Raw genomic sequence first — 15,967 nt, 5'->3', positions numbered from 1 at the left:
TCCAATAACAAGCATGAGCTGGCACATCCCCTCCCAAAAAATATAAAAAGTTAGTAGAGATGCTGACTAACGGTGCGTAAACTGTACGCTATAAAAGAGAGTTGGACCCTTTATATACAATCTCCCAGTTTTATTGGGTAAACCACCAATGCTGCAGCATCACTGTGCCTTCTTCAGGGTGATGTCATGAATGCTTTGAACAGGGTTATGTAGACAAACAGCGCAATTAGTGCAACCAATGACAATAGTGAGGGGTGTGTTATAGTTATTAGGGTGGTGAGACATTTTTAAAAATGAAACTGTTAACGGGCTGGGCATACGAAGGATGATTTCCACAGAGCTGGTACTGTGTGTTCCCTCAGTGAGTGATTGAACAGCCAGCAATTCCTTGTGACAGGATTTCAGAACATGGTTGCTGATGTTATCTGGGCCACTGGCTTTGTTGACTGATATTTGTTTTATATATCCTATGAACATCTGCTTCCTGTATAACCAAATGAACTTCCCTTGTGCTAGAGATAATGTTCACACAACAGCTCACCTTCCTCAGTACAAAATCCAGATTAAAAAAAAAATGGTAGATTTGGTAAAGTGTTCAGACTAGGGCTGTCCCCAACTACAACAAAAATCTTGGTCGACCGAAAGTCGTTTGTAACTTTCGACTAGTCTATTGGTAGAATTTTTTAGGGGTGTATTTTTCCATATATAGACACATCCTATGTGTTTTAATAAAATCCACTATAGGCAGAGTTTGTCTGATACTTTAAAAACATACGGTTTGATGAAATATGCCTCAAGAGGGCGCCAGAGATCTAGATAACCAGAAGAAAAAAAACTTTACCCAACTATTTTCCTCCCACTCTTGCTGGGCTGTAAGCACAACCCCCACATGTGGACGTCGGGCCCTCATACCACCCTCATGGAGTCTGTTTCTGAGCGTTTGAGCAAACACATGCACATTTGTGGCCTGCTGGAGGTCATTTTGCAGGGCCCTGGCAGTGCTCCTCCTTGCAAAGGCGGAGGTAGCGGTCCTGCTGCTGGGTTGTTGCCCTCCTACGGCCTCCTCCACGTCTCCTGATGTACTGGCCTGTCTCCTGGTAGCGCCTCCACGCTCTGGACTCTACGCTGACAGACACAGCAAACCTTCTTGCCACAGCTCGCATTGATGTGCCATCCTGGATGAGCTACACTACCTGAGCCACTTGTGTGGGTTGTAGACTCCGTCTCATGCTACCACTAGAGTGAAAGCACCGCCAGCATTCAAAAGTGACCAAAACATCAGCCAGGAAGCATAGGAACTGAGAAGTGGTCTGTGGTCACCACCTGCAGAACCACTCCTTTATTGGGGGTGTCTTGCTAATTGCCTATAATTTCCACCTTTTGTCTATTGCATTTGCACAACAGCATGTGAAATTTATTGTCAATCAGCGTTGCTTCCTAAGTGGACAGTTTGATTTCACAGAAGTGTGATTGACTTGGAGTTACATTGTGTTGTTTAAGTGTTCCCTTTATTTTTTTGAGCAGTGTATAACAAAATGTGGAAAAAGTCAAGGGGTCTGAATACTTTCCAAATGCACTGTAAACAGTACCAGCACCCAAAATGAGCACCCAAAATGAACCTATTTCAGCCCAAGTCAAGCACTGATAAGAAGTTAGGTAGGCCTATTTTATGACGTTTCCACTGGATCAGAGCATGACATTTTTCACTTTCACGCTGAGTGGTTATCAAAAGGAAGTGAGCTGGAAAGATTTTTCAAAAACATTGAGTAACTATTGTAAATTCTCAATGGATGAAGGGTTACATACTCTGCTACATGGTAAGACTATGAAGGATTCTGGTGTAGGGGGGGCACAGCTTTGGAATCCCAAAGCTGAAACCAATAATATCATTATTATACCCCTGAGAAACTCAAGCAGCTTGAGGAATTCATTCTAAAACACCCGTAACAACCAATAGGTGAACAGCACCACTAATCTTATGGCTTTAGTTTGGCCTTATTGACAAACAAAGCAGTCTTTCACACTTTCTGCCCTGCAATAGTGACTCTTTGGTCACTTGCCTTTATCCATTTTTGTCAAATCGGCCTATGTTTCTGTAAGTTAGGCTATCAGTGTTTCCCTTAGGATGTTTTTCAGCAGTGGTGGCGGGATGCCTACTAAGTAGGAAAAGGGGGATACCTAGTCAGTTGTACAACTGAATGCATTCAACTGAAATGTGTCTTCCACATTTAACCCAACCATCAATCAAAGAGGTGCGGGGGGCTGCCTTAATGTACATCCACGTCATAGGCGCCCGGGGAACACTGGGTTAACAACAGCTCAAGGATTTGATCCAGCAACCTTTCGATTACTGCCCAACACTCCTACCTGCCAGGCTACCTGCCACCCCTACTGGGACTATCTACTTTGGCCAGTAAAGTGGGAAATTGTGAAGCAGCTCAACCTAACAAGAAAATCCCGATATGATAAGTAGCGAGAAAATCTCTTGGAGTAAAAAAAATCTAAACATCAATACGGACAGTGAAAGAATAGAACCAAGGCCTCCTCCATAAAGATGGTGAATAGCTTGGAGCAGGAACACAACACCCCCTCCCCTCAGACAGGCCCTCTTTCCCCCCCCTGTGGTCTACAAAGGAGGGGATGGTCCTCTTCACGCTTGACGTTACAATTCACTTCCTGCACTGCAACGATTAACTGCCTGAAGCACTTTTGTTGCAAATTATGGAACGGTATATTATGCTGCACGACAGAAATAGTGTGAAGGAACATTTCCCAGTGACAATACTTTGTTTTATAGGTGAACGATGTCCAAATAATTTCACTACAGGCATAAAGATTTCATATCCCTATACACTAATCGCAGTTTGATACCCATTATGGGGCATTCTGGAAAGAGAGAGGAACTTGATTTGCTTGCACTAGAATTATAGCTTAATTTACCATAAAAACAATGCTCAACAGCTCGCCTATTGTTCGCATAACAACCCCTGGAGAATGTTGTAAATCTGCTCCATTAAAAAGAGGCAAAGAGACTACTAATATCTTGACATGAGATGAAAGGGGGGGTGAAGAAGAAGAGCCTGTCACAACCGCAGAGCAGTCATCCAGGTGAAAAATCATCCTATTGACACTGACCTCAATGGGAAAAACAACACTGGGTTACTTTGTTGAAGCACTTTTGGCAGCAGTTACAGCCTCGAGTTTTCTTGTGTATGATGCTACAAGCTTGGCACACCTGTATTTGGGGAGTTTCTCCCGTTCTTCTCTGCAGATCCTCTCAACCTCTGTCAGATTGGTGGGGAAAAACAACACTGGGCACTGTGACTACAGGCTCCACATGCTGGGAACCTCCACAGTCAGGTTTATCACCACTGCTAAAACATCCCTATAAAAAGCATGAGTCTGATCCTCTCCCAGCTGCACCACCAGATTGCGTGGTCCACTGCAGTCAGTCTGCACCCTGAGGCTCATCACCCACCCCCAGCCCCATATACACACACTCCACTTCTCCCTCTGGGTCAGCGCTACCCAGGCCAAGCCTGAATGAACCAGGTTGCCACCATTCAGGAGAGAACAGTACAGTGGTGAAACATGGCTCTATTCATGCAGCTCAAGGCTATCTCGCGGTGGTGCCCCATGAGAATGACAGTCATATGTCCATTGTCGGAATGGGGAATGACCTAGATACCTAGTTTTCTTACAAGATAAGTCATGTCCTGGCAGCTTTCTTGTTGACTGCCTGCACTGAAAAATGTCAAGAATGTTTATTAAGAGGAAAGATTTACTTTCCACTGCCTCAAAACTGGCAGGCACCTCTGTAACATGTTGCTGTTTCGCTTTCATGTTTCCTTGTTGAATAAAAGGTGTTCAGTGGTTCAGCCATTGAGTCGTGCTTAAAATGTATTGGCTTTCTGAGTAATCACAAACAATTAATGTGCATTAGTGTAACACTACAGGGAAATCATTTCAGATGTAGCTCAGGATTTGGCTTAAATGGCAAACACTTATTGTTCTAGCAGCATGCTAAATAGTTTATATATTGTAAAACAGATGCTTAACTTTGCCATCCAGTCTACAGGACTGTCAGAGACAGACTGCACCACATGGGGCCAATCTGGCCACATCTCTGCTGAACATAAATATGGCTCAATAGATTGGCCTCATCAGTGGGCATTTTTCTGGTGCAAAGAATCCAATACCTTGTGTCTTTCCATAGTTGACTAGCTAAATTGATAGTTTATTAGTTCACGTTAACTAACACAGCTAGTGAGGATGTGATCATAAATAAAGTCAAGTTACTGATCACGTAATCGAGTCAGTATCGTTAGTAAGGTTAGCTGGCTAACAAGTTTGCTAAAGTATTACAAAGAAATTGAGGGAGACCGACTACTTGATGAACTATGACAAAAATCTTACCTGCATCCCTGGAATGCCACTCTGAACCGGGGAATGAGCCATGTCGTCATAAAATAAACAATCAACAAAATTCGTATTCAGTTGACGCCACTTTGTTTGCTAGCTAAATGAGTTACAGTAGCTAACCCAAATCGGAGGAGTGCAAAGCTGTTTAAGTCCAGCTAATGATACCTTGCGTTGCTGGAATTAAAATGCCGGATTTACAAAGTCCCTAGCTATCAAGGAATCAGCTCAAAACCATTGCTTGTTTTTTTAGCTGCAATGTCTTGAAGTTGTGCCTCTTCCGCAGATAGCAAACTAGCTAACGTTAGCTAGCTAAATCTTCAACAGAAGAACAAACTATGCTCTGCACAAGTCTCACCAAACCTTAAATGTTTTCGAGAATATCCGATGAAAAGTGAGAATAATATAATAAATTGAGGATAGTTGTCTCATTTGTTGCCCTGTCCTCATCACTTTTCTCTATTGCCCTCCGCCATTTTGATAGCTGTCATTCTCACATTAGGGAAACCCTTCAGAAAAACTACAGCGGTGCGCAGCGAACCGGAATATTCCTCCAGGGAAGATCCCAAGCAATCAAGACCCACGCCATTGGCCGTTTGATAGCCAATGGGCTCTCAGCAACGCTTCCACCGCCGCGTCCGAGGAGACTGCATACCGCGTCCAAAGCGGCAAAGTAGCTAGCTAGGTACTGTCGGGAGTCACTGTGGAAATTCAGCCAGCCATTGACTGACAAATATTGACTTATATACCATGCTATATAAACTGAGCCAACTAGCTAAAGAATTAGATAGGATTACGAGTAGAAGTTCAGGTTTTTAGATACACAAACTACAGTTATGCTGGTAATGGATTGCCTCTCTCTCTCTCACTCCCAACTTTCAGTCTGTATAGTTGCATTGTGTCCTGTTACCATGATGTCCCACAAGGCAAGGGGTTGACAACAATGATGTAGTATGTTTAATAAAACTTTAATAATATGTATATGTTTAATAAAGCTGAATTGTTGATTGATATCAGTTGATATGACTTGAGTTGTCTCTTATTACTAAACTTCCTGGTATGGGATTTGAATATATGAATACCTTAATTATCTGCCGATCAGCTGCCCCTGTGTCTTCCCCTCAGAAATACACTTGTTGTGAGAAGAAACTTATTGGAGAGAGAGAGGTAGGTTAAGTCTCAGTGATTGATGAAAATAGTTAAAAATATATATATTTGTCTAGAATTTATGACCCGTCATTACAATGGACTTGTATGTATTGTAAAACATTACATTTTACATTACATTTAAGTCATTTAGCAGACGCTCTTATCCAGTACATTACCATAGCTTTTGGTTGACAGACAAGTCAGAGCGCTTGCTAAACATCACTTCAGCAGTCTGAGTTAATTCACCTCAGGGAGAGTGCTCTCGATAGGCCTACTGCAGGGGACTTAGCGATTTGGTGGCCCGTTTTTAAAAAAGACTGTTGAGGGGCCCCACTAACCCCAATTTGGTAATTGAAAAAAAATATGACTGTGGGGGAGGTAGAGGTGGTTTATAAGGTAAAGGACATGGGTGAGGTAAAGGTAGAGGAGTGAAATGATATGCTGTATTTGTTATATTCTTCCAGAATGGAATTCTTGACAAGTATATTTTTAAATGAATTAAGAGAGAGCACTATCTAAAGAAGTCATGGGGCAGAGGTGGAGGTAGTTGAGGCTGAGGAATTCATCGAAAGCTACATCCGTCACCTTGATGGGTCGGTCATAATGTCTGCAAAAGTCACCAACGACACAAGGCAAGAGGAAAGTCGACACGGCAGCCACATGACACCAGGGCAAACAGTTGTAAACTCTCAATGTAACATGTTATACCTCTTCTGTCTTATTGTTCCATTTAGGGCCTTCATGATTGAAGGAGGTGGGGGAAGGATGTCTTCTGTGCTGGTTCCACGTCCTGCAGGTAAAATAAGATTAGGATTACATTTATGTGTTTGACCTATACTCCCATCAATATGGTTTAGAACCAAACATTCCATATCTATAGCGGTTGTACAATTATTGGACAATAATTAAACAAAGTTTATCAGGAAATCTCAAGTAGAAGTGAAGAGGAATGAGTGAATTTTATTGAAAAGAAAAGCATTAGAGAACATTTCTGTTTACAGCAGAAAAGTGACTTTCTGTTAAATAAAAATTAAAAACCCATTGCTTCCCAAATATAAAATGATTTCTTTAACATTTGAATAAACACTCAAATGGTAAAAGCTTAATATAACTTCCACAGTAGGTCTCTGAATAAACACTAGAATTGCTTTGAAAAGAAGGATGAACATAATCCTTACAATGTATTATTGAACCCAACACTGCAAGACACTGTACCTTGCAAATTACAAATATTGCACTCCTTTTTTATATACATGAATAAACAGCTTGGAATATACTTATATGCAATGGCTTTAAATATATTTAAAAAAAATCCCATTCTAAGACATTTAAGTGATTACGGTTGAACGCTAACTTTTTCATAGGAGGCTCTTTTTCCAATAAATTGCAGCTTTGTAGAAATATAACAAGACTTTGTGTACATGTACAGAGAGATGAATGCCAATGTATGCAGCATATATTTAAGCAATAAGGCACATCAGGGGTCTAGTATATGGCCAATATTCCCTCGGCTAAGGGCTGTTCTTATGTACGATGCAACATGGAGTGCCTGGATACAGCCATTAGCCGTGCTATATTGGCCATATACCACGAACCCCTGAGGTGCCTTATTGCTCTTATAAACTGGTTACTAACGTAATTAAAAAAGTAAAAATATTTGTTTTTGTCATACCCGTGGTAAATGGTCTGATATACCACAGCTTTCAGCCAATCAGCATTCAGGGCTCAAACCACCTGGTTTATAATGTTCGTCAAGACATCAATACATAGAAAATCACTTGAAGAGTTCAGAGCAGAAGACAAAGGATTGAAACAAACAGAGAGCTAGTGACATCACATGCACATTTCTGTCGCTTTAAGGATCCCTATGGGGACGGCTCCACAGGAAACACTACCAGTGATGTCATATACAGTGGCAAGAAAAAGTATGTGAACCCTTTTGAATTACCTGGATTTCTGCATAAATGACATAAAATTTGATCTGATTTTCATCTAATTCACAACAATAGACATACACAGTGTAGCAACAGTGCTGAACTTTCTCCATTTATAGACAATTTGTCTTACCGTGGAATGATGAACATCAAGGCCATTAGAGATACTTTTGTAACCCTTTCCAGCTTTATGCAAGTCGACAAATCTTAATCTTAGGTCTTCTGCGATCTCTTTTGTTCGAGGCATGGTTCATATCAGGCAATGCTTCTTGTGAACAGCAAACTCAAATACATTTTGTGAGTGTTTTTTATAGGGCAAGGCAGCTCTAACCAACATCTCCAATCTCATCTCATTGATTGGACTCCAGGTTAGCTGACTCCTGACTCCAATTAGCTTTTGGAGAAGTCATTAGCCTAGGGGTTCACATACTTTTTCCAACCTACACTGTGAATGTTTAAATTATGTATTCAATCAATCCTCATGGATGAATGTCCCTGGTCCCATCCTCCACAGAGTGACTGTACTCTATACAACAGTGTAACACAGTCCTTTGTCCTGGCCCATTGGACAAGCCAGAGAAGGTGTGAGAGAAAATGAACAGAACATCAATATTGTCCCAGTTTAGCCAGAAGCAAACTTGATGATAAGGAGAACAGAAAAGCAGGAATGGCCACTCATGGCAGTGCTGGCACAGAGCGTTGAGGTCAGGAGTCATCCAATCCCGGGTGGGTCTCACACCACAGAGGAGGAGTTGGGCATGCCCACGATGGTGGCACCGCTGGGGGTACCACTGATGACGTTGAAGATGTGCAGTGAGTCTGGAAGAACGCTCTTCATGCCATCCTCTACTGGAATGATCTGGAAGGGAGCGACGGAGGGTGTTCAAGATTATGCTAAAGGAACAAATGATTCTTTCAGACAACTTAGTAAGAATGAAGCACACATAATGAAGCCCATGCCAAAGATGTTTTACCATCCAATCTGCTCATGTCAGCACAAAGGAAAAACAGAGGGAAAAGGGGGTTATCAAATATCACAATAGCATGATATTATATTATAAAATGACTATGAAATCCCAATGCCTAACTAATAATAACTGTTACTTTCATAATAATACTCAAATTAAACTGTTTTACCAGTATTGCAATCAAAACAAACACAACAGATTCTTCCAAAATGTACAAATAATCAAAAACGGCTGATGAACAAACAATGATGGATCCCAATGTTTGTTACGCTAGCAGATAACTCATGCTTACTGGCTCGTGCATGATGGCAGACAGCTCTCTGGCCAGATCTCTGTAGTTGGCCTTCATCTCGTCATGGTACTCCTGCTGGTCCTCTTTAATCAGCCGCTCGTTGATGCCCAGGCCATGGCCACACGCCTCCACAAACTGCCTGCTCCACAAAAGGCCAGTGTCACACATTTATTTATTTTATTTTTTTACCCCCCTTTTTCTCCCCAATTTCGTGATATCCAATTGTTAGTAGTTACTATCTTGTCTCATCGCTACAACTCCCATACGGGCTAGGGAGAGACGAAGGTCGAAAGCCATGCGTCCTCCGAAACACAACCCAACCTAGCCACACTGCTTCTTAACACAGCGCGCATCCAACCCGGAAGCCAGCCGCACCAATGTGTCGGAGGAAACACCGTGCACCTGGCAACCTTGGTTAGCGTGCACTGCGCCCGGCCCGCCACAGGAGTCGCTGGTGCGCGATGAGACAAGGATATCCCTACCGGCCAAACCCTCCCTAACCCGGACGACGCTTAACACATTTTTAAAAGGGAACAAGTCTTCATTTTAACTGTGAATATTCAGTCTACAATATTTTAGAAATAATATACAAGTTTAGAATATTACACTTCTTCAGTTTTCCCACTTTGTAGTTATTGCACTGGTGTTCCAGAAATCAAGCCTGTGAATAGAATGTGTCTGACTATATGGGGGAAAGACTATTTATTTAATTTTTACTTTTGTGTTTTACTAAGAAAAGGCTATGTTTTTTATTTAAGTAGTATGTGTTCAGGAAGTGGAAATTAGTCTAAGCTATAAGAAGTTTGTTAATGGATATTTATATTTTGTGTTTTAAGTTATCACTTCAGTTTTACTTGGTGTCTGGGTGCAAACCCAGAGTCTCTGGTGGCACAGCTAGCGCTGCGATGTAGTGCCCTAGGCCACTGCGCCACCCGGGAGGCCAGTGTCATACATAACCAGCCACCTGAGCCACGGCCTGTTCACCCCGCTACCATCCAGAAGGCGAGGTCAGTACAGGTGCATCAAAGTTGGGACCAAGAGACTGAAAAACAGCTTCTATCTCAAGGCCATCAGACTGTTAAATAGTCACCATTAGCTGGCCCCTGCCCAGTACACTGCCCTGAACTTTAGTCACGGTCACTAGACGGTACACTGCCCTGAACTTTAGTCACGGTCACTAGACGGTACACTGCCCTGAACTTTAGTCACGGTCACTAGACGGTACACTGCCCTGAACTTTAGTCACGGTCACTAGACGGTACACTGCCCTGAACTTTAGTCACGGCCACTAGACGGCAACTACCAGGTTACTCTACCTTGCACCTTAGAGCCTGCTGCCCTATGTACTGTACATAGTCATGGAACACTGGTCACTTTAATAATGGATCACTGGCCCCTTTAATAATGTTTACATACTGTTTTACCCATTTCATATGTATATTCCTGTCAAGACCTATCCTATTTTACAATGTGTACTTTAACAACTCACCTGAAGACCTCTTTAAGTTGTTTGACCTTGTTGTCAGGGTACTTCTTGGTGCTGGCATCATCCAGGAAAGCTCGGGCATATGCGAGGGGACCAGCATTTACCTATAGATTAAAGGAAAATGTATTTTAGATTCACAAGTTGAGGGATATCTTTACCATGTAGAACAAGTTGAGGGATATCTTTACCACATAGAACAAGTTGAGGGATATCTTTCCCACATAGAACAAGTTGAGGGATATATTTACCACATAGAACAAGTTGAGGGATGTCTTTACCATATAGAACAAGTTGAGGTGTATCTTTACCATATAGAACAAGTAGAGGTGTATCTTTACCATATAGAACAAGTTGAGGGATGTCTTTACCATATAGAACAAGTTGAGGGATATCTTTACCATATAGAACAAGTAGAGGTGTATCTTTACCATATAGAACAAGTAGAGGTGTATCTTTACCATATAGAACAAGTTGAGGTGTATCTTTACCATATAGAACAAGTAGAGGTGTATCTTTACCATATAGAACAAGTTGAGGGATGTCTTTACCATATAGAACAAGTTGAGGGATATCTTTACCATATAGAACAAGTTGAGGTGTATCTTTACCATATAGAACAAGTTGAGGTGTATCTTTACCATATAGAACAAGTTGAGGTGTATCTTTACCATATAGAACAAGTAGAGGGATATATTTACCATATAGAACAAGTTGAGGGATATATTTACCATATAGAACAAGTTGAGGGATGTCTTTACCATATAGAACATATATTGAATAAAATAGTTGAATGGGTAAAATGAGAAAGTGTGTGTGTCTGTGGCTTGTGAGGACGGAGGATGTGGTTTGTGAGGACGGAGGTCTGCACCTGGACACTAATGCTGCCTTGTAGTTTGAGCTGCAGGCGGATCATGTCCACCTCGCTGGTGGCAACTAGCTGTCTTAGCTCGGTCAACCTCTTGCTCATCTCATCTATAGCCACCTCTATGGGGTTCAGGTCTGTGTGGTGCTGGTACATCACCGCAATACGCTTCTTCACATAGGGGAAACAGTGGGTTGCTATGAGAGAGAGAGAGAGAGACAGAGAGAGAGAGAGACAGAGAGAGAGAGAGACAGAGAGAGAGACAGAGAGAGAGACAGAGAGAGAGAGAGAGAGAGAGAGAGAGAGAGAGAGAGAGACAGAGAGACAGAGAGACAGAGAGACAGAGACAGAGAGACAGAGAGACAGAGAGACAGAGAGACAGAGAGACAGAGAGAGAGAGAGAGAGAGAGAGAGAGAGAGAGAGAGAGAGAGAGAGAGAGAGAGAGAGAGAGAGAGAGAGAGAGAGAGAGAGAGAGAGAGAGAGAGAGAGAGAGAGAGAGAGAGAGAGAGAATGGATACATTAACGTGGTTTCTTACGTCACCCTATTTGGCCCACAACAACTCCTTACCCACACGGGCATTTCTTAGGTGTTCAGAAAGATGTGTGTTCCCAAGCAGCTTTATAGTGTGAGACTCATTCATTCACTAAAGACCTTTGAGGTAAGGCAGCCCTATCAGTTAATGAAGATAAAGGTTGCACTATGGGATCTTTCACACTGTAAAACAAAATAAAATTACACAGGACCCTTCCTAATATGACAGCGAGAAAGATACAGGTATGCCTGCACTAGCAAAGGTATTCTATGGGAATGAGGTGCTTGTCTGAGTAAATACTGTAGATACTATGACATGTTTAACATCAGTATTGCCATGTGAGTGGATTTGTGTGGACTGATGGGTTTTGATACGGTTGTCTGCTCTGCGGCTGGGTCCCATGGACTACACATATCTGTAGATTGTCTGGAGTCCCTCCCCCTTTTTCCAGCGACTCGTAGGGAATGTTCTAAGCAGTATGCGCGGATCATGTTAGTTTGGAGTGATAAGGAACCTGTCTGATACTTGTGTCTCGTTGTTTTCAGTGAGATGAGTCATCTAGAGGTGTGTCCCAATCTGTGTCTCTAAAGGGAAACCATATCTTAAATTCACAGATTTTGTCAGAACTTCTCTACATCCATGAACAGCACATCAGAAGGAGAGGTCTAGCTATGGGTCTCTACTGTGAACACTTCGACCCTATGATTCACATGAAGTACTGTAGAACCTACTGGTCAGGATGGTCCTGCGTTTGTACTGCTCCTCCACCCCTCCCTGCTTCTTCCCCGACACGGTGAAGGGCATCTCGAAGTCAAAGCGCCGGATGTTGTGGCTCTTCTCAAAGTCTGTCTTCCTGTCCATCAGCTCCTTCTCTTCCAGGAACGGGGTAACGTGGGTCACCTGGATGTAGGCGTACTTAGAGTCCAGATCTTTAGGGTTGATCTGGATGGAACGCATAACATGAAGGACCAATCAGAACCATGGAAACCCCAAAATAAATGGTAAAATACTAAGAGTAAAGTTTGACTCTTACCCTCCCAGAGTCCTGAATCATCTTGACATTCTCCGGGCCGAACTTGTCAGAGTAGAGCTTGAGTAGCCTCTGAGATATCTCTGACAGTGGGGTGAATTTGGGTTCTTTGTAGATGTACTCCTTACCATCTTCATCCTCAAAGAATCCCTAGGAGGAAGCCAACATAACACACTATGGTTATAGTACATACAGTACTAGAGAATAGGAAAACAACATGAAAACACAAATGTGAAGGTATTCAGGTAACAAAGACATCAAAAGTAGTATGAACATCTAAAACAATGAGCACAACAACACAAGCGAGGAGCTAAGGCACTATAATCCTGAACCTAAGAGCAAGAAATATTCCCAAAAATACTTATTCCCAAAAGCACAGAAACAAACAACAAAACTGGTCTAGGAACAGTACTATGGGACCAATAAAAAGGTTGAATGCAGAGGATTGAATTTCACTCTATCAAAGCGTCTACAGTATTTATACCCCCCCAAAAACGACAATAAAAAGTACCTTAACACTGTAGATGAATGGGGTAGTAGCCCCCAGCTAGGTGACTGGATACATTTACCCAGTAAGACATGACATCCGACCATTAAACCTGGACTAATATAGCCTATTGTTGTCAGGGCAACACTGAGCCAGGCAGTAGTAGAGAGTGCTGAGATGGATAAGATAAGCTAGGAGGAGGTAATGAAGCGGTGATGGACACATACCAGTAATACCACTGACTGTACTAACCCGGACCACAATCATAAGCTTCAATGCAGTGCATTCACCAGATTCATCACTTTCTCATTCATTTACCTCAGTCTCAGAGTCAGTAAACTGGTACTGCTACGGAGTTGTAAGGTAGAGCAACAGAAAACAAAATCATAGTTATTCCAACACTACCCAGACTACAACTATAGCAGATAAGCGTTCACACCATAACACCACATACAGAAATAACACTGAGTCAGAAGCAACATGGTTCTGGGAAGGTTATCCAGTCCAACAAAGCACACTGTCAAAAGCAACTAGTTAACACACTGAAAGACGAGGAACAACCAGGTGTGAGAAGACTTAGGTGAAAATGACATCTAAAAACGGAAGCAAAAAAAGCCAAATTCAGTGGAATACTCCATTGAATCAGCAACATGCATTACTGTTGTAAAAAAAAGTAAAACATGTAGGTGGAAGGTAGTGGTGAGTTACTGTAACTGCTAAGACCTTTAAGAAGCACACAAGTGGCTGAAACATGTCATGGATTACAGCAGCAGCACACTAGTGGCTGAAACATGTCATGGATTACAGCAGAAGCACACAAGTGGCTGAAACATGTCATGGATTACAGCAGCAGCACACTAGTGGTTGAAACATGTCATGGATTACAGCAGCAGCACACTAGTGGCTGAAACATGTCATGGATTACAGCAGCAGCACACTAGTGGCTGAAACATGTCATGGATTACAGCAGCAGCACACTAGTGGCTGAAACATGTCATGGATTACAGCAGCAGCACACTAGTGGTTGAAACATGTCATGGATTACAGCAGAAGCACACTAGTGGCTGAAACATGTCATGGATTACAGCAGCAGCACACTAGTGGCTGAAACATGTCATGGATTACAGCAGCAGCACACTAGTGGTTGAAACATGTCATGGATTACAGCAGAAGCACACAAGTGGCTGAAACATGTCATGGATTACAGCAGCAGCACACTAGTGGTTGAAACATGTCATGGATTACCGCAGAAGCACACAAGTGGCTAAAACATGTCATGGATTACAGCAGCAGCACACTAGTGGTTGAAACATGTCATGGATTACAGCAGCAGCACACTAGTGGTTGAAACATGTCATGGATTACAGCAGAAGCACGCAAGTGGCTGAAACATGTCATGGATTACAGCAGCAGCACACTAGTGGTTGAAACATGTCATGGATTACAGCAGCAGCACACTAGTGGTTGAAACATGTCATGGATTACAGCAGCAGCACACTAGTGGTTGAAACATGTCATGGATTACAGCAGCAGCACACTAGTGGCTGAAACATGTCATGGATTACAGCAGCAGCACACTAGTGGCTGAAACATGTCATGGATTACAGCAGCAGCACACTAGTGGCTGAAACATGTCATGGATTACAGCAGCAGCACACTAGTGGCTGAAACATGTCATGGATTACAGCAGCAGCACACTAGTGGCTGAAACATGTCATGGATTACAGCAGCATCACACTAGTGGCTGAAACATATCATGGATTACGGCAGCAGCACACCACACAGATTTAGGCTGCTCAGGAAAATGAGCAGAGCCTACTGCAGAACTTACCGCTGCCTTTAAAGAGGATGAAATGCAGAAAAAAAGCATTAGAATGAGTAACAAAAGACCACGTGATGTGGTCATTCTTTTATCAATCAAAAACGCTTCCGGCAGCTCCCATGCTCAAATCAAGATGTTCACCATTTTGATATAGGGCACTTGGAGACGTGTTCTAAATGTCTGAATTAATCTTTAAAAAAGACAAAAAATTTAATATCTACAATATCTAATACCTGTACAACGTACTGGAAAGAGCAAAGCAATAGTATAATGGGAAAGGGAAACAACTTGTTTGATCTCCATTGCATTGTTTTTCTGTTGTACGACAGTTTACCATCAGATTTCAATCATTATCTTACCTGGCCAAAGAAAGCCACTCTGAAGTAGGTTCCCAGCAGCCTCTTGCCCGTGTGCATGACCTCTGTCACTTTGATGTAGGCACGATGGAGTGTGTCATACAGGTGAGACAGTTTCTATGGAATTGAGAAACACACAAACACATTGATAAGAATCTGTGTCTTTATCCATGTTTGGGGGCCTTGAGACATTATTGTTGGGCACCATGACATAGACAGTGGCATCTGTGGGAGTTGAGCCCCCTTTCAAAAAATGTAGAACTAAGAACAGATATAGCTCTTGGATCACTCCAGACCTGACTGCACTTGACTAGCACAAAAACATCCTGTGGCGGACTGCACTAGCATCGAATAGTCCCCACGATATGCAACTGTCCAGGGAAGTCAGGAACCAATACACGGAGTCAGTCAGGGAAGCTAAGGCTAGCTTTTTCAAACAGAAATTTGCATCCTGTAGCTAACTCCAAAAGGTTATGGGACACTGTAAAGTCCCTGGAGAATAAGAGCACCTCCTCCCAGCTGCCCACTGCACTGAGGCTAGGTAACACTGTCACCACCGATAAATCCACGATAATCGAGAATTTCAAAAAGAATTTCTCTACGGCTGGCCATGCTTTCCTCCTGGCTA

At 42.5% G+C, this 15,967-nt stretch overlaps 2 protein-coding genes across 12 annotated transcripts in view; both read right to left on the bottom strand.

The window, feature by feature from the left end:
• Positions 1-5,098, bottom strand: part of LOC129816701 (serine/threonine-protein kinase 24-like) — a 32,815-nt gene extending 27,717 nt beyond the window's left edge. The window contains exon 1 of the mRNA XM_055871500.1: positions 4,417-5,098. Within this exon, the coding sequence (XP_055727475.1) occupies positions 4,417-4,458 (42 nt within the window). The 5' untranslated portion in view covers positions 4,459-5,098. The remainder of the gene's footprint in view (positions 1-4,416) is intronic.
• A 1,410-nt stretch (positions 5,099-6,508) lies between these two features.
• The window catches only part of LOC129816698 (dedicator of cytokinesis protein 9-like), a 196,685-nt gene continuing 187,226 nt past the window's right edge, over positions 6,509-15,967 (bottom strand). For 9 of the 11 annotated variants that reach the window (XM_055871481.1, XM_055871486.1, XM_055871488.1 and 6 more), the window contains exons 47-53: positions 15,343-15,456; positions 12,678-12,824; positions 12,376-12,586; positions 11,117-11,307; positions 10,252-10,352; positions 8,763-8,901; positions 6,509-8,361 (exon numbers count right to left, since the gene is read on the bottom strand). In XM_055871481.1, the coding sequence (XP_055727456.1) occupies positions 8,236-8,361; positions 8,763-8,901; positions 10,252-10,352; positions 11,117-11,307; positions 12,376-12,586; positions 12,678-12,824; positions 15,343-15,456 (1,029 nt within the window). In that variant the 3' untranslated portion in view covers positions 6,509-8,235. Of the gene's footprint in view, positions 8,362-8,762; positions 8,902-10,251; positions 10,353-11,116; positions 11,308-12,375; positions 12,587-12,677; positions 12,825-13,479; positions 13,510-14,992; positions 14,999-15,342; positions 15,457-15,967 lie in introns of all 11 variants that reach the window. The other 2 variants (XM_055871485.1, XM_055871489.1) reach the window with 1 other exon arrangement.

This window comes from Salvelinus fontinalis, chromosome 19 (genome assembly GCF_029448725.1).
Source record: "Salvelinus fontinalis isolate EN_2023a chromosome 19, ASM2944872v1, whole genome shotgun sequence".
Lineage (NCBI taxonomy): Eukaryota > Metazoa > Chordata > Actinopteri > Salmoniformes > Salmonidae > Salvelinus > Salvelinus fontinalis.
The sequence above is the reverse complement of the archived record's forward strand: the minus strand, read 5'-3'. Positions and strand labels throughout refer to the sequence as shown.